We start from the raw sequence: 27,685 nt of genomic DNA on the forward strand, positions 1-27,685 counted from the left end.
AAGCTTGGTTGCTGGAGCCATTCCGAAACAACTGAAGATTCCAAGATCTTCTGTTCAAACAACTGCACATAAGTACAAGTTATTCTGATGTGTTACCGTGTTGCCAAGGTATGGAAGAATACCCCAACTGTTAGATGAGAGGAAATTAGTTAGGATGTTCAGGAATAAGGCAGAAACCTCCAAGGCTCAAGTCTGCTATGAACTAAAAACTGCAGGAACAGGTGGGGCACTGATCAGTGAGACACCGCTAGTAAACCTTTTGCATGTATGGGGGTTCTCAGCCAGAGCTGCATGGACTCCACACTGGGATGAGGAGAGGCCTGTTGTTGCTGTGTGTCACTGATTTTTCTGCTGCATTCTGTCTTTTAGAAAATAAATCCAGTTTTCCAACCAGTCTCTCTCTGTCATCACAATGCAGTCTTCCATCTGAAATCTTCTACACAGAGGAGGGATATGGTAAATGAACTGGTTCATCTACTCTACCTAAGCACGTTTTTAATGCTTTTTCTACACAAGTGTTTGGAGAGCAACCTGTGGTTAGGTATCATGCCCAAGGATATGCAGACTGGAGCAGCCAGGAATTGAACCACTGACCATTTGATTAGTAGCTGACCTGCTCTACTTCCTGAACTGCAGCCAACTCATGTATAAGTATTGGACAAAGGATGTTGAAGATGGAAGGAAGAAACGAGGAACTTCCGAGAAGATTCATGGATTTAATGCAGGAGGATCAGAGCGACAGAAGATGATATTAGGGATAGGATGAGATGGAGGCATATGATGTACTGGTTTAACCTCTTAATGAAGCAGCCAAAAGAAAAAGAAGAAACGAAATCCACAGTGAGTCTGGCTTGACAAAATCAGAGATTTTGAGGGTGTTTTATTTGAACCTACTCTCGCAAACTAATTTTCGCTAAGTAGCAGGAACTCACATGACAAGCTGCCATCACAACAACAAAGCTGAAATTTTCTGTACGTGCTGACGGGGGGGGGGGATGACGTGAACTCGTAAAATGTGTACTTACGTGATTACGTAGCAGTGGTTACGCGCAGAAGCTGGGTGTGAAGATGGCGGACGAGGAGGCCGAACAGGATCGTAGTCCTGCCATTGGTATCAGTGAAACGACCGAGGAACTTAAAAAACGTTTGCAAGAATTGCAAGAAATCTTGAGTAGAGAAAGCATCGACTCTCCAGAAGAATCATCTTCGAAGTATTGTCAAGAGTTTTGTGGGGTGAGCTGCTTTTCTTTACGCTTAAGCAAACAAGCTAATCAGCTAGCATTGATAACAACGCTACACACATACTGATATTCCAGAGAAAGCCCTGCTTTCAAAACTGAGTAGTTCTTGGAAGCACTCGCTAGTTGTTGTTGTTTTATCTATGTCCAGAATAGAAGCGTGTCTAGTAGTCACAAGTTGGTGAATACACACAGGCTCGTAAACTTCAGCTTAAATGTTGAGCATCTGAAGCAAACGTTAGCTTAAAGCTGTGTCTGCATGAGGTAATTACCTTTGGCAATGTTGGTGTTAAGAGTCGTTCAGGTAAAATGACCTATACCAGCAATAATAAAATGACTTGTTTTATTTACGGTGGCTTCCATTGCATTGATACACTTAGCGCGTCTGGCGGATATGGGTGCCTAGCATCAGTTCTTTACCCTTGTATGTTTGGCTACATGCTCGTGCACGTGAGCGTAATTTGGTCGCCTGTCTCTCGGTAACAGCCCTAAGGCCAGCAAATTTCCGTTCGGCTGGATTTTAGGAGCAGCTGCAGCACATTTGGTACGATTGCACCTGGTAAAAGAAAGGAGTTGTCAGTTAATCCCGCGATAGATTTCTCCTGTGTACGTGCAGAACGGAACGCCCGCCTGCAGAAGGGCGCACGTCGTTTTCTGTCTCAGTTGCACGCTGAAGACAATGCAGCATAAATTACCAGCAGTCTCCCTTGGAGCCTGACCAGTGGCCGTTTGTGAGCTTGTGCACCGGGTGGAGTCTACAGAGGTGTGCTTGTCGTTTTGAGAGCGTGAGAGAGCGGGGATGGGGACTCTACGCGGAGTATCCTCGGGCTCATTGTGGTGGTGGTCTTCAGTGTGTTCGCCTTGTCCTGAGTACAGTGGTTACGTCAGGAAGTGCCTGTGAAGTCAGGCTGCTGATGGTGATGAATAGAAATGCTTTTGCAGATATTTGATGAACCTAATCAGTTTTATCACGTGTCAGCTAACCAGTGACAGAATCAAAAACTGAGAGAAAAGTAAGGACACTAAAATTCAGTTGGTCAAGGGGTTCACTCTAGTGCTGCCCCTGGCTGGAACAATGAGTTTTATGTTCAAACTAAGTGAAAGTGGAAAATATATCCTATCTGTGACTTTAGCAGTAAGCGGCACTACTTTGTTTGGGTAGCTGCTTTTAAAAGTCCCTCCCCGAGCCTTTCCCCCACTGTCACCAGAGTTCATAGGTCATATGATTGCTGGGGTTTTTGCTGTTGTACTATTGTAGGGTCTGCCTTACAATATATAGCTCAATGGGGCAACTGTTGTTGTGATTTGGCGATGTATAAATACAATTTAATTAACATAAAACTCATTGTGGGTAGTAGAAAAGTGGTCCCCTAAACTTTTTAGTGTTAGTAAGTCTATTAGCTACAACCAACTACATGATGTCATGTGGACTTTAGGCACATAAACTTGTGTCATAACGCGACCTCGGGAGGGAAACAGTGTTGTAGAAAGAACACTCTTCACTAATGGGAATAGTTCCAAAGCTTTCTTTTTTATGTATGAGAGTAGGGCTGCCACAAACGATTATTTTGATAGTCGACTAGTCACCGATTATTTTTGCGATTAGTCGACTAATCAGATCATCATCCATTGGACGTAAAACGTACAGCATATTGCACCAGCAGCATCTGCTCATATATAACTATCATTAGCTTACAGCTTTAAGTGTTTAAGGTATGTGCTAACTAAAAATAAAGACAAGATGATAGTTTATTAAATTTTAATGAATTTTACAGATTGTTTCGGTGAAGTTTAATAAACTCCTTGCTATCTAAACTATAACAGGACACCGGAGTAAATTCTCGAGCATCTCACACTTCTGATAATCAGCTGTCTGCTTGATGTTTATTCAGCTGTGTAAAAACTAACTTTAATCTCAGCCAAACCGATTTACTCAGGAACAAATAAAATACAAAAAAAGCCAAACAATAACATGTTTAAGTTATCTAAGTGACTTATGTATGTTTAACCTGAGTAGCGAAAGACAGCGGTGGGTTTGAAAACGATTTGCCGGGAGTCCGGTGTTCTCACAGGCTCTAGTGAGCCTAGCTAGCTATCGAGCTAGTGGGTAACAGACGTCTCCGAAAACGTCGGCGCGCTTTTGAAAATATGTCTTGATAAACTGAGCAAATATTTGAGGTTTACACAGCTACGTTTATTTTGTGACCCAGAAAAGAATAATAAGAGTAATTTTAAAACTAACTAGCTGCCGCCGTTGTTGGAAATTGAGCTGGGCTGCGCTATGAATTCTGGGACACAGCTTCTTCTTCTTCTTCTTCTTCAGGGTTTAACGGCAGCTGGCATCCATGCAGTGCTGCCCTCTTCTGTTTCAGTCCGTTATTACACTCTTAAATCCTACTACTCATTCCTGCGTCTTTTGTGATCTTACAAAGCTTCAAACGACGCGTCGACTATTAAATCAGTCGTCGACGATTTTGATAGTCGACGTAATCGTGACTAGTCGACTAATCGTGGCAGCCCTATATGAGAGATACATACTTCTGAATGACATGGAGCAGGTGCATCTAGTACGCGTGGAGTGGGCACAAAACGGTGACATACAGACATGTAAAAGGTCCTTAACAGGAATGACTCAGGCCAAACTTATGGTCCCACATATGTCTGCAGACGGAGAGCAGTGTGCTCGTCTGCAGTGCCTCAGTGTCTCTGTGCCACCTCTGTATGTGACACAAACAAAACAAGAATGTACGACATCGAGCCGATTGTGTACCAACTGCTATACCCATCTTAAAAAAAACAGCCTTAGCATCCACTAACCACATCAGGTTAGGAAAATCCCAAGTGATAGTTAATTGTGCTGCTTTTCGTTTGAGGCTAAAACAAAGAGATTGAGGTTTCTATAAGCAGTATATTGTGTAGGATATATGGCTGCAGCAGTTCATTGAGTAATTGGATTATAAAAAAGTTCTCAATACAATTTTTTTGCTTTGCTTTGATGCTTTGTTTAAAGCACAGCTCTGCAGCGTGCCATTGTCACCATGGAAACCCACATTTACAACTAAAAACATACCTGCAGTATAAACTGGGAAAAAAAACTAGAGGGAATCCCAGAGCAAAGTCTGACGTGAAGAAAAGCAATCTTTGTAGCTGCTCCATCCACTGCCAATTGTTTTATACTGAAAAAAATCTGCTGTAAGACTCCAGAAGTTGATAAATACAACAAAATAAAACCGGTACCGGTACCCAAAAAAATATGATTTATTCATAACACATAGGAAAAGACCCAGGGAAACAGAGTTAACGATAAAAACAAATAAAAAAAATGTATATTAAAAACCCAGAAAGCCATAAATTTCACACCCAAGCCTGAACTCTCGCGGCACGGTACTAAACGACTCACGGACCGGTACCGGGGTTGGGGACCGCTGTACTAGATCATATTATTTGAAAGTTCTGTTAAATATTTCAGATTAAAACTGAAATAATGCATTTTGTTAATTAGATTGCATTCATATTTAAAATATGACAAACATCTTTTTCATAAGCCACTTGTAAAACTGTGAGCCTTTGACCTGAGGGTTGTTATTTTGGACAATGAATTATTATTGACATCTACACCATCATAATGCCTGTTTTCAGCAGCACAAAATGTTGATCAGAGAAAAGGGTAAATTACCTCCAAAAACTGTTATTTTCAACCAGATCGTGCTTAAAATTGCACTGGTGTACTAACTCAAATCAACTTCTACATTTTTTTTTTTCTACTGTGAATACAAAAAAATCAGAATGAATTGAACCCATTTTTTAACCTTCAGTTGCAAGCAGAGGTTTTTCACAAATGATGATACTGTCACAGTATGTCTCTTTCTGTGGTCAACACTAGACCTTTAATAGACCTAAATAGTGTCTATAAAAACTACTGGTCAAGAACAACCACAGCTTGTTTATTTAACAAAGCTTTGTCAGCTAGTCAGTAATGAGTTGTTGCTGCTGTGAAGGTCCCTACAGCAAAGATACCCCCTTTGAACACAAGGCAGACCAAGTTTTTCTCGGTAGCTATCTGTGAATCACCTTGTTGGTGCTGTCAAACTTTGCTATATAAAATTCAGACGCTTTCTGGCCTGAAAGCAGAGCTGCACAGGGAAAGCGCTGCAGACTGAGGTGACAGAAAGGCTGTAGGCCGATGTGGATGAGATGAAAAGTTTGAACTTTTCTACTTTTACATTCATTTAATAAAATGTTTTTCTTATTTTATTGTAGCTAGCTGTGAGATCATGATCTAAATCATTTGTAAAACTAGTAAAACCTCTAAATGTGTATTCTAGGGCTGTTCGATATAACAATATATATTGGATGACGATATAAAAACGTCTATCGTTTCATTTTACGCTATCGTTTGTTTCGTGGTGTTGCAAAATAAACTGTTTACGGCAATATTTTTTCATTATTTTGATGGTCACTGTAGTGGTTATATTAATTTCTTCTTTCTCTCTTTCTCTTATATTTAATATAACCAAACTACAGACAGACAAGCGCCTGTTTTTATGTGTTGTCATTAGCAACAACGACGGTGAAAGCATGTCCGCTTGTTTATGTTCCAGATAAACCTTTCACAATAAAGCTCAAGATCCTGGTGAGACTTTTCAAAATAAACTGAATCACGTGAAAGAGCAGATTATTTACGGATGAGAAGTAAAAAAGAGCCGCCAGGTGCTAAAAAATAAACCTTAGACTCAAACGTTAGAACAGGCTTTTCCCCGCAGCACGCCGTGTAATAAATACTCACAAAGAAAACAGCGGCCGTTACAACTTATGTCTAAAAATGTATCGTTTCATGCATCGGTTAAAAGACTCGACTCCAGGTACATGACGCCCAGCTGCAAACACTTCACGCAAGTCGAGCTGCCCAAGATTCACAGAATTTACAGAAAATGTTACATTTTTGTGATTTATATCGTTATCGGACGATAAATGTCTCATATCGGGATATGAGATTTTGGTCATATCGCACAGCCCTAGTGTATTCTGTTAAATGAGTACACTAAAATTGGATTTCGCGGAAGCAGTTGATTACAATAACAAGTGCTGCTGGTCGCTCAGTGGTTTGCACTGTTGCCTGCTGGTATCAGGTGTTGTACATGAGGATGGAAGCCTGTCATCATGTCAGAAATCTTTTTGTTTTGTTTAACTCTCGTTTCAAGGTTCCTCTATCACATTGTCTGTGACAGGCAGGCTTTTGGGCCATTATCCTGAAGCCTGCCTGTCTTCCCTGCAGGAAAATGAGACGGGAAGATGAGGAATACTTTATTTAAACACCTGTTGTAATATTATTGTCTCTAGAAAAAGCTGCATTTCCTGCGAAAATGCAGTGTGAATGCAGTGTAGTGGAATCTGCTGAAAACAGCTGAAAAGAGGTGTAGAAGCAGAAGTGCTTGCTGAAGATGGCTGTATGTGAAAGGGTACACTGAAGAGTGTCAAGAAAGCAGAGTGCATGCAAGCGGGAAAGATGTGTGGCAACTATCACAGGTAGGGTTCGAACCTTTACCGCCGCGTCTCATGGCAGCTGCTCAACCCACTGAGCCAAACCAGTTCTGGTCCTATGATGAGAGAAAAAATGTGCACTGTGGAGCAGAAGCTGAAATTTGCTGAAAGGAGGTGAAGAAACTGAAATTTGTGCAGAATAGAGTTAAAGAGGCTGAGATTTGTGCTGAAAAGAGGTTAAGAAGCAGAACTTTGCGCTGAAAACAGGTGAATCAGCAGAATTTGTGCTGAAAAGTAGTGGAAAAACTTAAAATTCTACTGGAAATAGGGCTGAACAATATATCGCATTTGCGATAATATCGCGACATGATCAAGTGCAATTTTCTAACCGCAAAGGCTGCGATTATACTCTGGACATGTCCAAATTCATGGGCTGCATCCTCCTAAGGCCGCATTTGTAGACCGATTACGTCACAGCGACGCGCCGAAGGCTGTCCAAATTACTACCATATCCCAGAATTCATAGCACGGCCCAGCCAAACTCCAGTTTCCAACAATGGCGGCCGCTACTAAGTTTTAAAATTACTCATACTAATCTTTCTGGGTCACAAAATAAACTTTTAAAATATTTTCAGGCGAGAAAGTAGTTGTGTAAACATCGAATATCTGCTCGGTTTATCAAGATATCCCATATTTGCAAAAGTGCTTCGACGTTTTCAGAGGCGTCTGCTACCCACCAGCTCGACAGCTAGCCGGGAGCTCGAGGGTTACTGATGCGGCCGAGAACGGCACAACTCCCGGCACATCATTTTCAGATCACCGCGGAGTTTCTCTGCTCGGGTTAAACGTAATATATAAGTCACTTAGACAACCTAAAAATGTTATTGTTGGGCTTTTTTCAGTGTTTTGTTTGTTCGTGAGTAAATCGGTTTGGCTGAGATTAAAGTTATTAGATTAGAGAAAATAAAACTTTATTAATCCCCCGGGTGGGTTCCTCCTTGGTTTTCACACAGCTGACTAAACGTCAAACAGAAAACTTATTAAACAGAAGTATGAGACAGTCGAGAATTTACACCAGTGTCTGGTTATATTTTAGATAGCAAGAAGCAGACGGCCGAGTTTATTAAACTCCACCGAGACAGCGGTGACGCTAATCAGAACTAGCCTTCTGATTCAGAAGGCTAGACCGTCCAATTTCACGCCTTTAAATTTTAAAGGCGTGTTTGTGTGTGTGTTTATACAATTGCTATTATGTTTGCACTTTATGTGTAATGTTACTGACTGCAGAGATCAGTAAGATGTGTGTATTTTTTATTTATTAGTTTTATTTATTTAATATTATTTTTTAATTGAATGACTGTCTAGTAGTTCACAGATGTCGAAAAACTGAGTGTGGTAAAGCCACTGATTTTGTTTATGTATATTTCTGCAATCTGCACATTGTACTGACTTTCATTTTAATGTTTACACCAGGGTTCATTGTCAGCACTTTATGCTCAGATGTTTGTAAGCTAAAAATAAACTATTGTGTATGTTCAAATATACTGTTGTGATTGAAGAAGTTAAATAAAAATGTCAGTCATCAATTCATGCATCACCTCATGTCATCATAACAGAGGTCTGTCTTCCAGGAAAGAACAGTTTAAAATTAATGTAATATAGTATTGGCCATACTATATGATGTATTGCTTGTCTTTGTTTAATAATACAGAAGACAAAGACCTTAAAAAATAATCGCATATCGCATCGCAATCGCAATATTGGGGCAAAAAATCGCAATTAGATTATTTTCCATAATCGTTCAGCCCTAACTGGAAATAGGTGAAAAAGCTGAAATTTGTGTTGAAAAGAGTTAAAACAGTTGAACTGTTAACTGAAAAAATTTTTTTGTCATAAGCGGGATTCGAACCCGGGCCTCCTGCTCTGAGAACGGCTGCTCATCTCACTGAGCTAAAACATGGCTCAGCCTGGCAAGCAAAGCTGGTGATCACACTGATAATGTGGTCCCATTCAGCAAAATGGGCCAAAAAATGGCATAAAAAGCTTAATAGCTCAAAAAGTATAAAAGTTATGAGCACCAAAAGATATAGCAGGCATTAGCAGAAGGAGCAGAACGGTTTAAAGTTTGAATGGTGAAAATCGGATGAAAACTGAGGGAGTAGTTAACCAACCAAGGTCTGAGCAACTAGAATAAAAGTGGAAGAATAAAGAGAAACAGGATCACTATAGTGTGAATGCCTCACACAATTAGAATTAAACTGTAGTGAATGGACTGCCTGTTTTCAAACTGCTGGTAGGTTTTGTTTTTTTTGGTTGTTGTTGTTTTTTGTTTTTTTTTTCCATTGTTGCTAAGTGAGTGACTTTGGTTCCCCTTGCAGACATTGTTGGAGTACGCAGGTCGGTGGAGGGTGGAGGAGGAGCCTTTGCCTCTGGTGAAAGTGTACACGGAGGCCCTGGTGAATTATGCCCGTGCCTCTCCATACCTCTCTCTGCAGTGTGAAAATGTTTCTCTTGTAGTTGAGAGACTCTCACTGTAAGTATAACTGCACATACACACTTTACATTCATGGAACGTTTGTTGGATACTGTCCTGTAACAACGTTGAGTTACACATTTTCCTGTAAAATCAGTCCATCAGAGGTCAGTTTGCTGTTTCTATGGTTCGGTCTACAGGAGTTTCCTCGAGCTTTTACTCTCACTGAAGGATATTCCACATGCCGCATGGAACGAGTTGAAGTCATGTGTTCAGGTAAAGAAGATTTCAGCTTTCCAAATAAAGTATTCAAAATGTCGGCTCTAAGCTGGACTTCATAAGCATGCTTTTGCTACTCACATTCAGACCTCATGGAGTTTTCCTGTTGTGTACAGTTTGCTCACAGCAATCTTAAACAGAATGGAATCACTCAGCTGTCCCCGTTGTCTGCTTTGGGCAAGTATGACGGTGTTTGGTCCAACAGGACGCTGCAAGGCCTTCTGTCCAATGAAAACCTTCCCACAGAACAAGGTGAGTGCAGGCCTCTTTTTCACATTGTGTTATTTGGAAAGATCCTGTGCTTTTAATTAAATACTAGTAAAAATAACAATAATGTGCTTTGTGCAGCACCTTTGAAAACATAGTGTGCTTTATAGAACTGAAATAATGGTCAGAGTGATTAACAGGTTAAATTAAAAAAGTAACAAAATGTCAGAAGGAATAACAAAATATTTCCTGTTAAATATGTTTGGAGCAGTGATTGAACAGTAAAAATTGAAGTTCACAACCTCAGTTCTTATTTTTCAATTCAAATTAGAGAGTAGATAAAACTTTATTAATCCCTCAGGTGGGTTCCTCTGGAGAATTCAGTAATTTGAGTAACTTCAAATCATCAGATCCAAGCCCAGCGAGGGGCAGCCATTTATTGCAACAACTTAAGCACAGCAGAGATCAGACTTAAGTTAGTGACTGGTGCTTCACCAACTCCAAACAATAAGCTTCACCAAAAAGAAAATTGAAGTAGGATCTTAAAAGAACAGGTGAATACTCTACCTCCCGTCCTGTGCTCTAAATCTCTCCATACATAAGGTGCATGCTGACGGAAGTGCTGTTTGGAATTTGTTGTCAACTTCTTGTGCATTAGTCGAGCCTGGAAGTAAGACTACTTCTTCTGCGTCATTGCGACAGGAAGCTCCAAATTTTGACAGTATTGCTCAGATGAAAGTGTGTAGTCTGTTTTGTTTAATATGAGAGGTAAAGGACATTTCCTGGTTACAAATGACTTTAAGATTCCTCACTGTCGCTGGAGGCCCAATTAATCACAATAAGGGATCTGGTTGGTCCCTATGTTGCACGTCTTCAAGTACAATAAGTGAAAAGGGTTTAAAGTAGATTTTATGCAGCCTCGGCATTAGCAATACTGTGTTTAAGATTTTACTGGAAAGAAAATTGTTGAGCACTTCCATTTAAAAAAAATAAAAATAAAATTTAGATACTTAACATGAATTTTAAAAAAATGCATATTGAATGTTTCAGTTGAGGAATTCCTAGCACAGGAGGGAATCGTACTGTTGGGGATGAGGGTGAAGCAGCTGATGAAGGAGAAGAAGCTAGAGAAGGCTGCACTGCTGGCAAAGACCTGCTGCCAGTCCTCAGCCTTCCAAGTGAACGGATCCTTCAAGCAGCTGTATCTTGTGTGCCTCTGTGGTACTGCAGAGCAGAATCAGCTTATGGAGGAGGTGAGTTTCATTGGGTTATTTAATTATGCATAAAGTGCTGTGGTCACACTTAGTAGCGGGTTAAGTTTTATATGTTTTCATAGACTTTCAACCTGAGGGTTTCATCTGTCATCTGCTGTTTATCCTACACAGGCCAGCAGTTGTGTTGTTGGACTTCGTGTTTGTGTGTTAGGAATCGGGGGTTTGTTTGAAAAAGCAGGTTTAGTGGGAAAACTGAGATTTTATGTGTAAGGTAAGGGGAAAGTTGTACAGAGAGCACTAACTTAAGCTGGTTGGTTCCCTGCAGCTCAAGCACACTTGGGTTATGCATCAGAACATCTATAACACATCAAGTCAGAAAAATAAAGTGCAGGTTTTGGAGTAATCTAGTCACAGTAAGCCCAGTTGAGATGATTTGCCATGGCCTTAAACAGACAGTTCATGCTCAAAACCCCTTCAGTGACTGAAAATGAAAGCAATTCTGCAAAGAACAGTGGAACAAAATTCCTCAACAATGATTTGAAAGAGTAATTGGCAGTTCCTGCAAATGCTGGAGGTTTATTAGGTTTATGGGGCATAAATAAAAGTGCATTATGTATTTAGGCAGGTTATCTTTGTCTGATACTAAAGTGTAACAAATATGCCAAAAAAAGGGCAAATAATGTTTTTACAACATTGTATTAAAATTGTGATAATGTGAAAGGTTTCCTGTGTGTGACTATCTAGTATGAGCCTTTCAAGTTTGAGTATTTTCAAACACATTTTCAAGCTACAGTCACTGAATGCTGTCGAGCAACATTTTGAAATGTCTCTAGTTTAGCTCTTAGCTCCCTTGGTATTAAAAAGGTAACTTAGCACATCATGATGTCACTTTGCTGCTAGCCTTATTTGTGCCCTTAATCTATTGGTGCTGTTGTCTTTTTATGTTTTCTTGTAATAGGTAGGCAACATTTAAAAGTTTCTGAGACCTTTGATATTGGAGGGTTGCAAAATTACTGAACGATTGGTTTAATCACTTGGGTGATTCAATATGTGGTTATGTTGTTTCTATCTGTAAAGCTTTCAAAGGAGGACTGCCGTGATGCATTAGAGATGATTTGCAACCTAGAGTCTGAGGGAGACGATAATGCAGCTTTCAGTTTATGCTCGGCCTTCCTGACCCGGCAGCTTCTCCAAGGAGACACATACTGTGCTTGGTAAGAAGAAAAGTTCTCTGATTTGATGCTGACCACTATTTTATTTAATTTTTTAGAAAAATAAGTAAAGTTATAGAATCAGCATACTTTTTTTCCTTCTCTTTTCCTCCATATTGTTGGGTACTATTAAGACAGCGGTCCCCAACCCCTGGGCCTCGGACCGGTACCAAGCCGCGAGAGTTGACGCTCAGGTGTGAAATGTATGGTTTTCAGGGTTTTTATCGGTTTTCAGCGTTATTTTGTTATCGTTTTTATCGTTAACTCACTTTTCCTGGGTCTTTTCACGTGTGTTATGAATAAGTCTTCTTTTTTCGGTACCGGTACTAGTTTTATTTTGTTGTATTTATCCGCGACACGCGACAAGGCCGGTCCGTGAAAATATTGTCGAGCATAAACCGGTCCGTGGCGCAAAAAAGGTTGGAGACCGCTGTATTAGGAGGTTGGTGATGTAATCAGTATTTAGCAAGTTGTCTGTCTTCTAACCAGGGAACTCACACTGTTTTGGAGCAAGCTGCTGAAGCGATTGGAACCATCAGAGCAGGCCTTTCTTGACAGATGTCGCCAGATGTCTTTATTGTCAATTACTGTGTACCACATCCTGTTCCTCATCAAGGTCATTCAGTCAGAGGTTAGTGGAAAGTCATCTGCTTCAGTATATTCAAACATTTGGACCCAAATGATTGACTGCAACTGTTATCTTTTGCCTTTGAGCTATCCACACCATATTGCCAAAAGTGTTCACTCACCCATTTAAATTGAGTTCAGGTGTTCAGATCACGTTTGTAGAATGAAGCACTTAGGCATGCAGACTGCATCTACAAACATTTGTGAAAGAACGGGTGGTTCTCACAAGCTCAGTGAATTCCAGCTTGGTATCGTGATAGGATGTCTCATATGCAATCCAATGTAAGGCCAGTCGTGAAATGTCATTGCTACTAAATATTCCACTGTCAGCTGTTACTGTAACAAAGTAGAAGTGATTGGAAACAACAGCAACTCTGCCATGAAGCGGTAGGCCACATAAAATCACAGTCAGCATATAGGTTGCCAACTTTCTGCAGAGTCAGTCAGAACAGAACTCCAAACTTAATGTGACCTTCAGATCAGTTTGAAAGAACAGTATGTAGAGAGCTTCATTGAATGGGTTTCCATGGCCGAGCAGCTGCATCTAAGCTTTACATCAAGAAGCGCAATGTAAATGGACTCTACAACAGTGGAGACATGTTCTCTTTTTGCTAAAGCATATAGTTAGTGCTGGATCAGGTGACCCTGAATCCTCCCTTAATTATGCTGCAATAAGCGTAGGCTGCTGGGGGATTCCCATTGAGTATTTCTTATTATTATTGTAGGGTCTACCTTAGAATATAAAGCACCTTGAGGTTACTGCTGTTGTGATTTGGCGCTTTATAAATAAAATTGAATTGATTGATGAATTCACGCTTCTTTTCTGGAAATCCAACAGACAAGTCTGGGTTTGGCAGTCGCCAGGAGAACGGTACTTGTCTGATTGTGTTGTGCCCAGTGTAAAGGTCTGTGGAATGGGGATTATGGTGTGTCGTAGTTTTTGGGCACAAAATACTACCCCGACAGCATGTGGCAGGACAAATGACCAAACATCTTTCAGCTTCTGTCTCCTGGCAGAAGCTGGAAGATGTCACCTGGCAGAGATGCCCACTCTCCCCTGCACTGTTTGCAATTTTTATCGAACCACTAGCAGCAGCAGCAATTAGACAGGCTAAAATGATTACGGGCATAAGATGGAAGAATGTTGAACATAAAATCTGTCTTTATGCGGATGTATTGCTTTTTTTCCCAACACTCACAAACAGCTCTCCCTGAGATACTGCATTTAACTCTTTTTCAAAAGTTTCAGATTATTCGATAAACTGGTTCAAATCTACAGTTCTTCTGATTAATTGCTCCTTCCATAATTCCTCTTCTAGCCCACTGCTATCTGGAAATATTGAATATTTAGGTATTAATGTCTCTCCTAAGCTTGCAGATTTAACTAAATTAAACTACATCCCACTAGATGGAAATCTCTACCCATATCTTTCATGGGAAGGGTCGCTTCAATAAAAATGATAGTCTTGCCAAGAATCAATTTTGTTTTTAAACCATCACCAGACTGGTTTAGGTCTCTAAATTCCTTTGGAAAGGTAAGCCCCCACATATTATCTTAAAAATGCTACAAAGGAGGACTAGATCTGCCTAACTTTCAACACTGTATCTTAGCCAACAGGTTATTGTAGTAACTTAATAACCAAATAACGTCTTTTTAATGAAATGGGTCTTCTTTATTAATATAGCCAGAGCAGTTCAGAATAAGTTGAAACATGCTTAAAATAATTTAGCTTTTTTGTGTGTGTGTGTGTTTGTCCCCTTCACAGATTGACCGTGTTGGCCTGCCAGTGTGCATCGAAATGTGCATCAGGGCTCTACGGATGGAATCAGGTGATGGGAACAGTAAAGCCACTGTGTGTAAAACAATTTCCTGTTTGCTTCCATCTGACTTGGAAGTGAAGCGAGCCTGTCAGCTGACAGAGTTCCTCCTAGAACCCACTGTTGAGTCTTACTATGCTGTGGAGACTCTTTATAATGAACCTGATCAAAAACTAGAGGAGGAGGATTTGCTGGTTCCCAACTCGCTGCGATGTGAACTCTTGCTAGTGTTAAAAACCCAGTGGTCCTTTGACCCAGAATTTTGGGATTGGAAAGCGCTAAAGCGTCATTGCTTGGCACTAATGGGCGAAGAAGCTTCCATAGTGTCGTCGATTGATTTGCTGAATGATACAGAGAGCCCTGAAGAAGAGGACGTCATGAGCCTAAGGGGGTTTAATAATGTTCCAGACCACTTAGTTACTGGCACCTACGAACTCAAAGATGTTACAGACAAGAAACAGAAAAACAGAGAAATGAAGAAACTGAGAGAAAAAGGTTTTATATCTGCCAGGTTCAGAAACTGGCAGGCCTACATGCAGTACTGTGTGCTGTGCGACAAAGAGTTTCTCGGCCATAGGATTGTACGACACGCACAGACTCATCTAAGCAAGGGAATGTACACCTGCCCAATATGTGCTCAGACATTTACCTCAAAAGACACATTAATTCCCCATGTAACATCACATGTGAAACAATCGTGCAAGGAAAGGCTGACTGCACTGAAAACAAGCAAAAAACTGGCTAATCCCAAAACAGCTGCCCCTGTTATTGCAGCCTTTGAATCCAAAACGCAGCACAATCTTTCTGTAAATGGTGACCCCTCAGGGTGTAACCGGGGGTTGGCTTACAAGGGTCAGACCAGTGGGCCTAGGCTTAATGTGGACTGTAGTGAGGACAACATGTGCCCTGTTGGAAAATGCAGGAGGAGCTTCAAATTTTTCAAAAATCTTATTGCACATGTCAAAGCTCATGGGGATAATGAGGAAGCAAAGACGTTCCTTGAGATGCAGAGCAAAAAGGTTGTTTGCCAGTACTGCCGTCGCCACTTCATTAGTGTCACTCATCTTAATGATCACTTGCAGGTCCACTGTGGTGTAAAACCTTACATCTGCATACAGTTGAACTGCAAGGCAAGTTTCTTGTCCAACACTGAGCTCCTAATACATAGGAAAACACATTCTGTGTTTAAAGCTAAATGCATGTTTCCAAACTGTGGAAAAATTTTCAATGCAGCCTTCAAACTGTATGACCACGAGGCACAGCATTATAAAACTTTTACCTGTAAAGTTGTGGACTGTGGAAAAGTATTCCATTCACAACAGCAGCTGGATTTACACCAGGACAGGCATGTGACTCAAGAAGAGGAAAACCAGTCCTCTGAACAAACCCTACAAAATGGGCAACCCAGCCCTTCACTCGCTGAGCAAATGCAACAGGAGAACTGGAGCACTGAAACGGAGAGTGTTGATCAAGATCGTGGACGGCTGCCGGTACCCACTGAGACTTTGCTGACATCTTCAGAAGAACCTGTGGACACATTAAAACAATATACAAGCGAACATGAAGACAAAGCTTTTTCAAGCAGTCATACACACAATTTAAGCAATTCTGTGATTCAGTCTGTCTGTTCCAGCTTGTCTGAAACTCAAAGATATAGAGATAATTTGTCTGATTATCAAAGAGCGCCCCAACAGAATCAGTCTGTACCTTCATTTGAAGCCAGTTTAAATAATGTCTTACATAGCCAACCGCAGATGTTCTCTAATATTCAGAATACTGATTCAGTTAATTACAACTCTAACTTAAATTTGCCAGTAAAGCAAGAGCCACCGTCTACTAGCAACTGCTTAACAGTACAGCTGCCTCACAACTCTGTAGAGCCTGCAGTTTTGCAGCCACTCCCTCCAACAGTAAGTCCTCAGCAGCGAGCTGGGAACAGAGCGGACAACTCTCTAGAACAGAGAGAGCGATTTCATTGCGCATTAGAAACCTGTCCGAGGCATTACAGCTCCTACAGGAGTGTCACCAAGCACATGAAAGCGGTTCACCCAGATTTCTATGAGCAATGGAAAGTTGCTCGAACTAACATCAAAACAACCTATGCTCCAGCACAGAGCAAATCGTCTGTGGAGCATCTCAGTTCAGTCTCGCAGCTTCAGAACCAGCAAAACGGTAGAGTAACAATTCATGGAGTTCAGAGACAGAACGTTATCCAATCACCTTATACCAACATGGGTAACAGTTTAAACTATTCTGACCTGCACTCGCTTTCTTCACCAGGCCTCACCCATAATGGTTCGCTGCTAATGGCAAATGTTTTGAATCCCATTGTTCTCTCTCAGTTAGGGAGCAATAGAAATCCCACAATTGAACACGCTCAAGCTTCAGGCAGTCACAGTTGGCATACAGTTGCTGGAAGTGAACAGGTTCAAAACTGTGGTTCTTCTCAAGTCTATCCACCTAGCCTGCAAGCGAACCTGCAAATGACTCCTAATAGTTCTGTTGTGTCGCTTGGTGTCCCATCCTGTTCTGTGATGGGATCAGTTACGGAGAGACCAGCAGAGTCCTTGCAGTCACCACAGAACAGTAGGCCCCAGCCAGTTCGTCCCTCGTACGTGAATGGTGCAAAGGAAGTGTTGGAACAAACTGATGCCTGTCCATCATATTCATCACAGATTCAAAGCAGTTTAGCCCCTGGTGCCAAGATACCTGAACAAACGCAAACTGTGCAAAATCATCTACAGATGAATTTTCCTTCTGCAAACAACGAAATCCAGAAGAGTAGTACGGTCCTACCTATAGATGGCCCTATTGTCGCCGAAGATGAGGTGCGACGCAGAAAAAACAAAAGGATTAAATGGCCAGCGATTATTAAGGATGGGAAATTTGTTTGTCGGAGGTGTTTTAGACAGTTTGATAGTCCTAAATCCCTCGGAGGCCACTTGTCCAAACGAACAACTTGCAAACCCTACAATGATTCAGAACTGAATGCAGATTTGCCAAGATCATTCCTTGATCTTAATTCAGAGCAAACAGTTGGCACCCCTCAACTTTCTTATAACCCTGCTGCTGTGTACCAGGAGAAGCATCATCAATCTTCAGCAGCTACAAAAGATTACCCCACACGTAATTATCCACCAAATAACTTGCAGACATATGGCAGCAATGAGGCAAATGATGATATTCTTAAACAAATTATGACTGAATCCAACATGTCTGATCTCTTTGTGCACACACCTGCCCCACAGACAATGTTCCAAAACCCCTGTGTTCCCCTAGGAGCTGGTGAGCGTTTGACAGGTAGCTCAGTAATACAGCACACAGAAAATGTTCAGGTGAAGCAAGAATGCTCATACAGTTCAGCCCATTATCCTCAGCCAAGTATGGATATATTTTCTGGAACAGAATTCCCAGACCCACTGTTTTCACAAATCCTCACAAAAAACCCTTCTGCGGCTGTCCCCAGATCTGCCCCTAAAAACGAGACTGCTGGGGAGATCCACAATGAAGGATATCAGTCTGACAATATCCACACACCAGATCCAGATTTAAACTCAGTGACACACACACTGATACCTGAAAATCAGCTTAGTCCAGCAGCAATAAGTAGCAGTCAGATTGAGGTGCAGAGAAAAGCTTTTGACCAAGGCATTAAAAAGAGACTGCGTGAGCAGATTTTGGCTGGCGACTTGCAGCGTCGGAACAGCACGTGTAACTCCTCCAACGCTGATGCTAAAGCCATATCGCTCGATCCAGCAGGTACCTCTTCCAATAATTCTGGATATAATCCATTGTCTAATGATGCAAAGACAGATTTTATTAGTCAAGGACAATTTTTTGAAGAAAATTCTGTAGTTATGCCACAGACCTCTGATGAAATTAAACTATTGCTGAACACACAAAGTTTTACTTGTTTCAGAGATACTGTTATACCACAACAGGAGGTACCAAGTCCCAGAGTCATTGTGGCAAATGATCCAGAGCCTGAACCATACCAACTGTCAGCCAGCCAACAGCAGTACATGACCGAAATTCAGAGTGCATTTGAAAGGCTCAACTTGGTCAGAGAAGTTGCTGATCAAATGTCAAATGTTTCTGTGCAGCAAGCTGCAAACAACCAGACCAAATGTGCAAAAGTCAAATCGCGTAAGTCAATTTCATCAGCCTTGATTAAGCCATTTGCTTGTGAGAAGGAGGACTGCACCTTTAGTTCCATTTCCAGTGAAGCACTGTGGAAACACCTCTCAAAAACCCACAGCTACAAAATTGAGATGGTGAATGTGGTTAAAAAACGATATGGCCTATATGCTCCTTTTAAATGTCAGAAATGTAGTAAGGCATTCACTCGAAACTCAAACCTCAGAGCTCACTACCACTCAGCTCACAAATTATCAGCTAAAGAAATTGCGGATTTAGATTTGAAGCGCAGGCTGGCCAAAGATGCTGCGTCCGCTGCTATTCAAAACCAACCTGTGGGTATAAACTCTGCTCCAGAGGCTCGGTACCACACGACAGTGGAGAACGGGACACATATGTGTCCGCTCAAAGATGCCACACAACGGGATTACCCATCACAGGTTCTGGGGCCCTGCACTAACACAGTCATAACGAATAACAAGTTTCAGCAAGACATTCGCTCCACAGTGATCTGTCCTTTGCAAGCAGCTCACACGCATAACCAGCCAGTGACTCCTTCGAGACAGGCACAGACTTCAACTACATCCTTCCCGTCAGTAAAAGCAGCAGAACAATGGTTACATGAACAGCAAAGAAACTTGCCTTTTCAGCATCCAGTGGTTGGCGACTCCTTACCTACAGTGTCACCTTTGCTCACCCAGGCTCTCTTGGGCACGGCTCAGGCTAAGGAGCCACAGTCCTCCAACAAGCATTCAGCTTTCAATAGGCACTCAATAGTTCAGCCAAGTACAGATGTTACAAAGAAGACTAAAGAGAGGAAGCCCAAGTTAGGTGATGCAATGAGTCCATACAGACCATATTGCTGTGTTCATCAAGGCTGCGTGGCAGCTTTTACTATCCAGCACAATCTGATCCTCCACTACAGGGCTGTTCACCAGTCTGCCCTGTCGGCACTGGAGGTAAACAAAGAGCAGGACCAGTCTGAGGCTGCGAATGAACTGGACCACGAGGATGAGCCAGAGGCAGAGTTCCCTCAGGTTTCTGAGTTCAGATGCCAAGTCAAAGACTGCTCCCGTGTTTTCCAACAAGTACCCAACCTCTTTCAGCATTATGTCCAGCTCCACGAATTTAGTCTAGATAAAGTCGGCAGTCTGTTGTCCAGCGTCAGGCTCGGCAAGTTTGCTTGTGGCCATCAAGGATGTAAGGAATCCTTCACTGCTTTCAGGAGTTACGTAGCTCACATCAAAGGTGAGCACAAAGATATAAAGCTGGCCAAACCAGAACATTTAAATGGTTCTTTCAAGTGTGAAATTGAAGGCTGTGACCGTTCATATGCCACAAAGTCAAATCTGATCAGACATATGATGAAAAAGCATCAGGATCTGCACCAGTCTAAATTAAAGAGTCAACAAATAAAAGATGGCACAAAACAGACTTCAAAGACTTTGCATTATCAAATTACTAAGACAAGTAATGGGAAAGAAAACATTGAAACGAATAAAAAGTTTTTGAGAGCAAGTGACACAAAGAGGGCTAGCAAGTCAAAGAACAATCACTGGGTTAAATATGGAAAACCCTCACTGAAATCTAAACTGGAGGCGTCCGCTTTGTGCACGAAGAAATTACCTCTGCAGTACCCCTGTATGATCAAAGGCTGCGAGTCTGTAATGAAGTCAGAGCGGAGTATAATGAAGCATTACATTGGCCACGGACTTTCAGAAAAGTACCTGGAACAGCACAGAAGTCACTTTATCTTCTGCAAAAAGTTTCCGCGGCAGAAGTGTCGCTCAATCAGGAGTGACGACTCCAAATCTGACAACACCTCAGACATGTCAGACGTCGAGACGGCTGCAGACGCCAGCCTGGAGGGTAGAGAGTATGGATGCTCAAAGCCGATCCTACGCAGAAGGGCTGCAGCAGGGATCCCTGTAGCATTGTTTGACAGCAAATTATCAAATGATGGCATCTCTGATGGTTCTGTGATACTCAAACGCAAGCGAGGGCGTCCACGAAAATACATTGAAAAAATTGTGAAAGGCAAGAAGATTCCACATCCAACCAAGGCGGACGTGGTTTGCAGCCGTTCCAATGAAGCTGTCTCCTCATGTCCCGCTGTAATGCAGGAGGAGAGGACTGAGCAGAGCGTGCCGCTGGCTTCTTTTAAACCAATGGGATTTGAAATGTCCTTCTTAAAATTCCTAGAACAGTCAAATAAATCTGAGCACCCGTTGATGAGGAATGTCTCGGAGGCAGTAAAGTGCAGGCATCCGTTCAGCCTGAGCACCAAAGGCAACTGTGTCAGGTTCAGCAACCGTCAGAATCTGAAATCACTGAGCAAGGTGAAAATATACCTGGACACGGCCTTTTCATCGTCTGTCTCTGACCTGATGTTAAAACAGCTGCAGGACATGCGCCCTGCTGTGTTGTTAGAAAAATATAATTAACACTTTTTTCCTTTTTTTTTTTTTTTTCTTTTGGAAGCAGAATCTCAGGATTTGAATGAGTAAAATCTGCTGCACACTGGTGGCCCTACATGTAAAATGTTTTTTATACATCCATCTATAAACACTTGTTACCTGTACATGGTTGTCTATTGTTTTTTAACTAGAAAAATGTAAAGCATGTTTTTAAATACAAAAAAGAACATTCGGGTTTAGTAGATATAGGACATCAGGTTAGGGTGTCTTGATTATCCCTGTGGAACTTGGAGATTGGTGGACTGAAATTGACTGTGTAGTTTGTGGTTGAAGGTGTTTGTGCTGTGTATAGTTTGAAATTACCCACTGCAGCCAGCAGCCTGATTTTTTTTATTTTTTTTTGTAACGTATGTGTGTTGGGGGTGCAAAGAATTGATGCCTTTCATGATGTAATGTCTGGAGCTCCTGCATGCACACTGATGATGATAATGATTTTGTGGAAAGGTTTTTTGAATGACAAACCGATGTTCTCATATTAAATATTCACCAGTGTTTTGTAAGTGTGTGTGTGTGTGTGGTTGGTTTTTTTGTTTTTTCCTGCATTCACATATCTTGCATAATGCAATTATTTGAGTAGGAACAAATATTTAATCAAGCAGTTTATGGGTTTAACTTTAAAAAAAAAAAAGTGGAGTTGCAGCTGTTTTTATAAATTACACATATATAACACACATATAGGCCCAAATGTAATTGGACAATTGCTTGATAAATTTTCATGGGCAGACAGAAAGCAAATTCAGGCAGCAAAGAACTACATCCCCATTGTATGAATACTGGATTGAACTGTATGTTCAATTTCAGTTTTATTTATACAGCACCAAATCACAACAACAGTCTCCTCAAAGCACTTGATATTGTAAGGTAGACCCTACAATAATACATGCAGAGAAAAACCCAACAATCATGACCATCTATGAGCAAGCACTTGGCAACAGTGGGAAGGAAAAACTCCATCAGAACCAGGCTCAGGGAGGGGTGGCCATCTGCCACAACCGTTTGGGGAGTGAAAAGGAAGACTGGATGAAAGACATGCTGTGGAAGAGAGCCAGAGATTAATAACAGGTATGATTCAGTGCAGAGAGGTCTATTAACACATAGTGAAGAAGAAACATCCAGTGCAAGCTGGTTCTATAGAAGAGGGGCCTTTAAACTGAAGGCTCTGCCTCCCAGAGGCACTGGTCCCATTTAAAGACCAGTGCAGTACCTACTGCACTGGTCACACTGAAATAACTATGCGCTTAACAATTTGAAAATTGTTAAAATGGAAAGTTATTTAGTGTGTCACTTTTCATTTGAACAATTTTCAAATTGTTAAGCGCATAAAGTTATTTCAGTGCAAGTCATCTTATCCTGTGTTTCAAATGCTATACTTTTACTGTGACCAGTGCACTGGTCAATTTTAAAAATAGATGATATGGCCACCTTGTTTTAGAACACACTTCATAACTGTCCATCAAAGCAGGGAATCAGAAGGAGCAGACAGCAGACTTTGTTCAAGGGTCTTCTAATCATTCTTTATTTCACTTCAAATGTTCATAAACAAGTATAGCATTTTATTCATACAGATTTAAAGAAAAAGAATAAATTGTTAATGTTATCTATGCTAGCTAAGCAAAACCTGTCAGTGTTAACTATTACTGCAGGGGGTTTCAGTTGAAGTCATCCTCTCAAACATACCAATAAAGGACGTTCCTGTGGAATATTATCTAAAGTGCTTGTTGATATCAGTTCAGTTACAGAAGGACCGTTTAGAAATGTGAAAGACTTCCCCCCCCCCCCCCCCCCCCCCCCCCCACAGCAGACATCATAGCTTTGCAGATTGAGAAAGAAAACAAAAGACAAAGCATCGTAAGTTTAGCATGACAATAGCAGCAGCCACAACATTGTCAGTATATGGAGAACATTCAAAATTCCTCAAAAGAGAATAGGGATGTACCACCTCATATCCCTTTTCTACAAGAACTAGTATATGTATTTAATTAAACCATGCAAAATGTTATCTTCACACTATGAAAACATTTCAAGAACAGAGATGGAGGTCACATTTGGTTATTTGTGAGACCTGGGAGCATCTTTACGGAGGACTTTAAATAGAGTAACAAACAATTCTTTCAGGCTAAATGAAGATTTTCTAAATTAGTGAGATGCCATTTAATGTCAGGTTTATGGGTTAAAGTGCACGTTTGAGAGTTACGCCATGGAATCCAACTTATGATATGAGGCTCTCTATTCTCTGGAGCATCCAGAGTCATGTGCAATAAGGATGTAACACTATTAACAAGGTAATTGACCTCTCTGGGAGTAGAGTGTAGTTAGCTTCTCTGTACTGTGTTCAGACAGTGATTCCAATAACAGGAGCAAATCTACAACAGACTGGCTGAAAAAGAAAAGAATAAATGTTTCACAGTCCAGACCTAACCCTGACTGAAATGATCTTAAGAGGGCTGTGAGAATATAAATGCCTGTCAACTTCACTTAACTGGGGGAAGAAAAAAAAAGAGTTTGTCAGTATTTTCATATAGAAAATGTTGCCTCCAAAGGTTATTCTGCAAACTATGTAATCATGGTTTGTAGTTTTTCAAGGCCTGTCACAACTTTTGAGATTACCTTTCTCAATCACTATACACATCTATACATACAGCAGTTAAATTAAGTAATAAACATGTCACCAGTGAATATATTTTCAAACTTGCTATCAACATGAAATTCTCACCAGATGTCGATAACAAACCCATCCAAAAAAAACAAAAACAAATGACACACATGGTAAATGGACTGTTTGTCATATAGCACTTTTTGACTCTCTCGGAGCGCTCATACTGAAATTTATTTAATACTTTTGACAGCTTAAAGACACCTCCTGTATGGAGAAACTAGTTACAGACTTTGCTCGGGTTTAATTTTGGCCTATTCTTCCACACAAACTGTCTTCAAAAATCCTGAAGTGGGCCCCTTCTGTGAACTCTCAGCCAGGGGTGTAATTTCCAAGGGGGTTAGGAGGGTTATGTCCCCCCAAAAATCAGACCCAACCAATATAGCCCCCCAATAAAATTATGAATTATCTTGCATAAATAGGCTGTTGATTTTCTTTACTCATTTTAGGTATTACCAGCAAAATAGTTGCATGTTTAATCATCTGGGAATCTAATTACTGATAGATTTTAGCTGGTGTCATGACTGTCCATGCTGTTTTTGCACTTATCTTACCTATCTTCAATACTTTTCCCTGTGTCATTTCTCATTATTATACATAATGTATGGACATCTGTGCTTTGATTTCTTTGCACGTGTGGATTGGATGGTGTGACAGAGCTGTGGTCTTTGACTCAGCAGCAGGGGAGAGGTGGTGCAGCTGGCTTGAGGGGCTGTGCCAGCTGCAGCTCATCAAGCGATCACAACTGTCTGGAACAAGAGTCAACAACAATAAAAGCTACTGACAAGCACACTGTGTTTGAGTGTTGTGAGTGGTGACTGGGGTTTGTTACCTTCACCCTCCACATCTTCTCAAGCTCTTCTATGAGTCCTTGGTACTTCTCCAGCTTCCTTTTTCCTGATGTTGCGGTATTTCGGTATTGCTACCTCTATCACTACGGCCGTCTTCCTCTGCTTGTCCACCACTACTATGTCCGGTTGGTTAGCCATCACCATTTTGTCCATCTGTATCTGGAAGTCCCACAGGATCTTAGCACGGCCATTCTCGACCACACGAGGGGGCGTCCCCCAATTTGATCTCAGGGCTTCCAGGCCATACTCGGCACAGATGTTCCTGTATACTATGCCGGCCACCTGGTTATGGTGTTCCATGTATGCCCTGCCTGCTAGCATCTTGCACCCTGCTGTTATTTGCTGGATTGTCTCAGGGGCATCTTTGTACAGCCTGCACCTGGAGTCTGTATGGCTCTTGTACTTAGAGCTTGTTCATATGCTGCCATAATTAGTGCTACTGTGCTCTCTTTCATTCCAGCTTTGTCCAGCCACTGGTCGGATTTGTCGATGTCAGCCACTTCCTCTATCTGCCAGTGGTACATTGTGTGCAGCGGCCTGTCTTTCCATGATGGTTCCTACTCTTTCTTGGGTTTCTGCTGCCTGAGGTATTCATTGAGCACACGGTTGGTCGTGGCCATCTTCCTTATGTACTTGTGGATGTTCGTTGTCTCATCCTGGAGTCCGCAGCCTCCTTCCTTACACATATCATACAGTCAGGAGCTTCCTCGTGTTGATGTCAGTGACTTCTATCTCCTCGTTTGGCTAGCTTATATATATATATGTGTGTGTTGTGTGTCTGTGTGTGTGTGTTTGTATTGGGTTTCATTTGAGGTTCTTTCAGTGTCAGATGTTGGCAGTGTCCCAGCCCACTAGGACTGGTCAGGCAGGTTTTCCTGAGCAGCTGCTGGCTGTGTCATACACACCTCTGTGTTTGCTGTGGGTTCATTTGAGGCAGACTTGTTGACAATGGAAACAGATGGCTGGCTGTGGCTGAACATCTTCTTTTCCATGGGAATATACTTTCTCGTTAAACATTTCCAAAGCTGTTTCCACACAATGTACATGAGCTCAGTGAAGTTCAGAACAATGCATAGTACGGAAGTGCAACCCATGATGTAGAGGAAGATCTTCTTCTCTGTGGCTTTGGCAATGAAACAGTCCACTGTGTTGGGGCACGGGCTCTGGCTGCACTGCAGCAGCATTGGGACCTCAAAGCCATTATACAGGAAGTAGAAAGCCAGCAGGGAGCCCACCTCAAAGGCTGTCTTGAAGATGAGGCTCACAGTGTAGGTGCAGAAAAGACCTCCATCGATGCGCCCCTTGTCCTGGTACAGTTTTCGCTTGTGTTTAGCCTCTCGGTACTCCCGGTAACCCACATGAAGGGCTACTAGCAGTGAAGGGGTTGACACCATGATGAGCTGCAGAGCCCAGAGACGTACCTGCGAAATAGGGAAGAAGTGGTCGAAGCAGGCGTTCTCACAGCCGGGCTGCTGTGTGTTACAAACAAAATCCTTCTGCTCGTCCTTCCACACCTGCTCAGCTGCTGCCACATACACCAAGATCCTGAAGAGGAAGACCACAGAGAGCCAGATTCGCCCAATTCCAGTGGAGTACTTGTTGACCCCACTGAGGACATTCTCTAGAAAACCCCAGTTCATCTTTGATCTCCTGTCAGGGAACAAACCAGTAGTCATGTACAACCAAAGTCATAGGATGTCAACTTAACTTTAAATCACATGCATTATGTATGCAGTTTCCTTGTTTCTTTTCATTTTGCAATATGTATTATATACATACGTTTTTGGACAAGCATAATGTATAAAAATGGCTATAGTTCATGCAATCGTTTTTATTTAAGCTAAAGTCTGTACTTCAGGCATGATTTAGTATAAGATCCACTGTAAAGCTTGCCACACATCAATTCACCAACTTTAGAGCAACATTACAGAAACTGTGTCAAAGTACCCATGGATCTAACTGCACTTTGATTTGGACCAAAAGTCACCATCAACCTGACTGAACCCCAAGGGGACATTTTGGACCAACATATTAGTGCTCTACCATCATCCAATAATCAAATGAGAGAGCCTCTGGTTGTCTCTCCTGTACAGTTCCAGACGCATGAAAGATCATTGCAAAGAAGCGCTGAGGCTGAGGCACCTTAGAAAAACATGATTTTTACCGATTAATTGGTCTGATCTCATCTGTATGGGGCTAGATTAATTACAGGAAATTACAAGATCATTTATGGTAAAAACAAATATTTATAATTGATATTAAAATTTTCACCCAACTACTTGTGATACATGATTCTTATATAATAGTAAAAGTAGCTCTGTGATCCACTGAAACTAATTTGCAGTTATTCAAAACTGCACAAAGCTTCCCTACGCCCTTTCCCCAGCTGGTTATCCAGCCTTGGACACTGGCAGATTCTATACAGGCTACATCAAAGAAGGATTACAAGATATATTGCAACTGACAATTTTTGGTATCACACTTTGTCACAGATGCAATATTCTATTCTTAAACACGAAACAACAAACACACATACATACACATACGTGTGGAAATACAACCAAGTTTCTTTTTCTTGTTTCCGAACCTGCTAAAGTGTTGTCAAAGTCTAATAACATATTCTCAAAGGTCCTTCCACTTTTCTGTAGTGATCCAAAAAAGCTTTTTACCTTTTGAATGCCCCAAAATGTCACGTATGATATACTCTTATGGTATTGTATAACTGTCCAAACACAGAGAGTAACATCACCCACAGACACAGTGAGGAGGTTGTATTTCTGTCATACAGTAAAGAAACAGCAGATAGCTTACCGGTGGTGCTGGAGGGCGTTCTTCTCTCTGGTAGCGGATTGTGTCGAGTATCAACTACGCGTCCTTCACTGCTTACTTGCAGGTAAGAGCTCAGTGCCACACCTTTCCAGGAAGACATAACAGCAGCCTGTGGCTGGCTGGATCACACACTTTTTGTTTTGTTTTCCTACCTGTGAGTGTCTGTGTTTGTGCAGAGATAGACACCATC

The 27,685-nt window shown here is 41.5% G+C and overlaps 2 protein-coding genes across 3 annotated transcripts; one reads left to right on the forward strand and one right to left on the reverse strand.

Moving 5' to 3' along the window:
• Nucleotides 1-1,034: 1,034 nt before the first annotated feature.
• znf292b (zinc finger protein 292b) lies at nucleotides 1,035-21,662 on the forward strand. The gene is made up of 8 exons (XM_024800383.2): nucleotides 1,035-1,233; nucleotides 9,098-9,252; nucleotides 9,393-9,468; nucleotides 9,588-9,723; nucleotides 10,729-10,931; nucleotides 11,970-12,106; nucleotides 12,593-12,734; nucleotides 14,497-21,662. The coding sequence occupies exons 1-8, from the start codon at nucleotides 1,069-1,071 to the stop codon at nucleotides 21,127-21,129; spliced, it is 7,647 nt and encodes a 2,548-aa protein (XP_024656151.2). The 5' UTR covers nucleotides 1,035-1,068; the 3' UTR covers nucleotides 21,130-21,662.
• Nucleotides 21,663-21,902: 240 nt separating this feature from the next.
• gjb7 (gap junction protein beta 7) lies at nucleotides 21,903-27,519 on the reverse strand. 2 transcript variants are annotated; one of them, XR_013093250.1, is made up of 3 exons: nucleotides 27,478-27,519; nucleotides 24,648-26,316; nucleotides 21,903-22,194 (listed from the first exon to the last, which is right to left on the reverse strand). XR_013093250.1 is itself a non-coding variant. In XM_076874300.1 (2 exons), the coding sequence occupies exon 2, from the start codon at nucleotides 26,304-26,306 to the stop codon at nucleotides 25,518-25,520; it is 789 nt and encodes a 262-aa protein (XP_076730415.1). In that variant the 5' UTR covers nucleotides 26,307-26,316; nucleotides 27,478-27,519; the 3' UTR covers nucleotides 22,942-25,517. The 2 variants fall into 2 exon arrangements, 1 of the variants encoding a protein (XP_076730415.1); XM_076874300.1 differs by lacking the exon at nucleotides 21,903-22,194 and having other exon boundaries at nucleotides 22,942-26,316.
• Nucleotides 27,520-27,685: the final 166 nt, after the last annotated feature.

Source organism: Maylandia zebra, linkage group LG15, assembly GCF_041146795.1.
Source record: "Maylandia zebra isolate NMK-2024a linkage group LG15, Mzebra_GT3a, whole genome shotgun sequence".
Taxonomy (NCBI): domain Eukaryota; kingdom Metazoa; phylum Chordata; class Actinopteri; order Cichliformes; family Cichlidae; genus Maylandia; species Maylandia zebra.

Bases quoted from the DNA above. Each gene is read 5' to 3' on its own strand.
- znf292b (XM_024800383.2), top strand. From the start codon at position 1,069: ATGGCGGACGAGGAGGCCGAACAGGATCGTAGTCCTGCCATTGGTATC. The intron at 1,234-9,097 runs GTGAGCTGCTTT...TTCCCCTTGCAG, and splicing joins ATTGTCAAGAGTTTTGTGGG to ACATTGTTGGAGTACGCAGG. The intron at 9,253-9,392 runs GTAAGTATAACT...TTCGGTCTACAG, and splicing joins GTAGTTGAGAGACTCTCACT to GAGTTTCCTCGAGCTTTTAC.
- gjb7 (XM_076874300.1), bottom strand. From the start codon at position 26,306: ATGAACTGGGGTTTTCTAGAGAATGTCCTCAGTGGGGTCAACAAGTAC.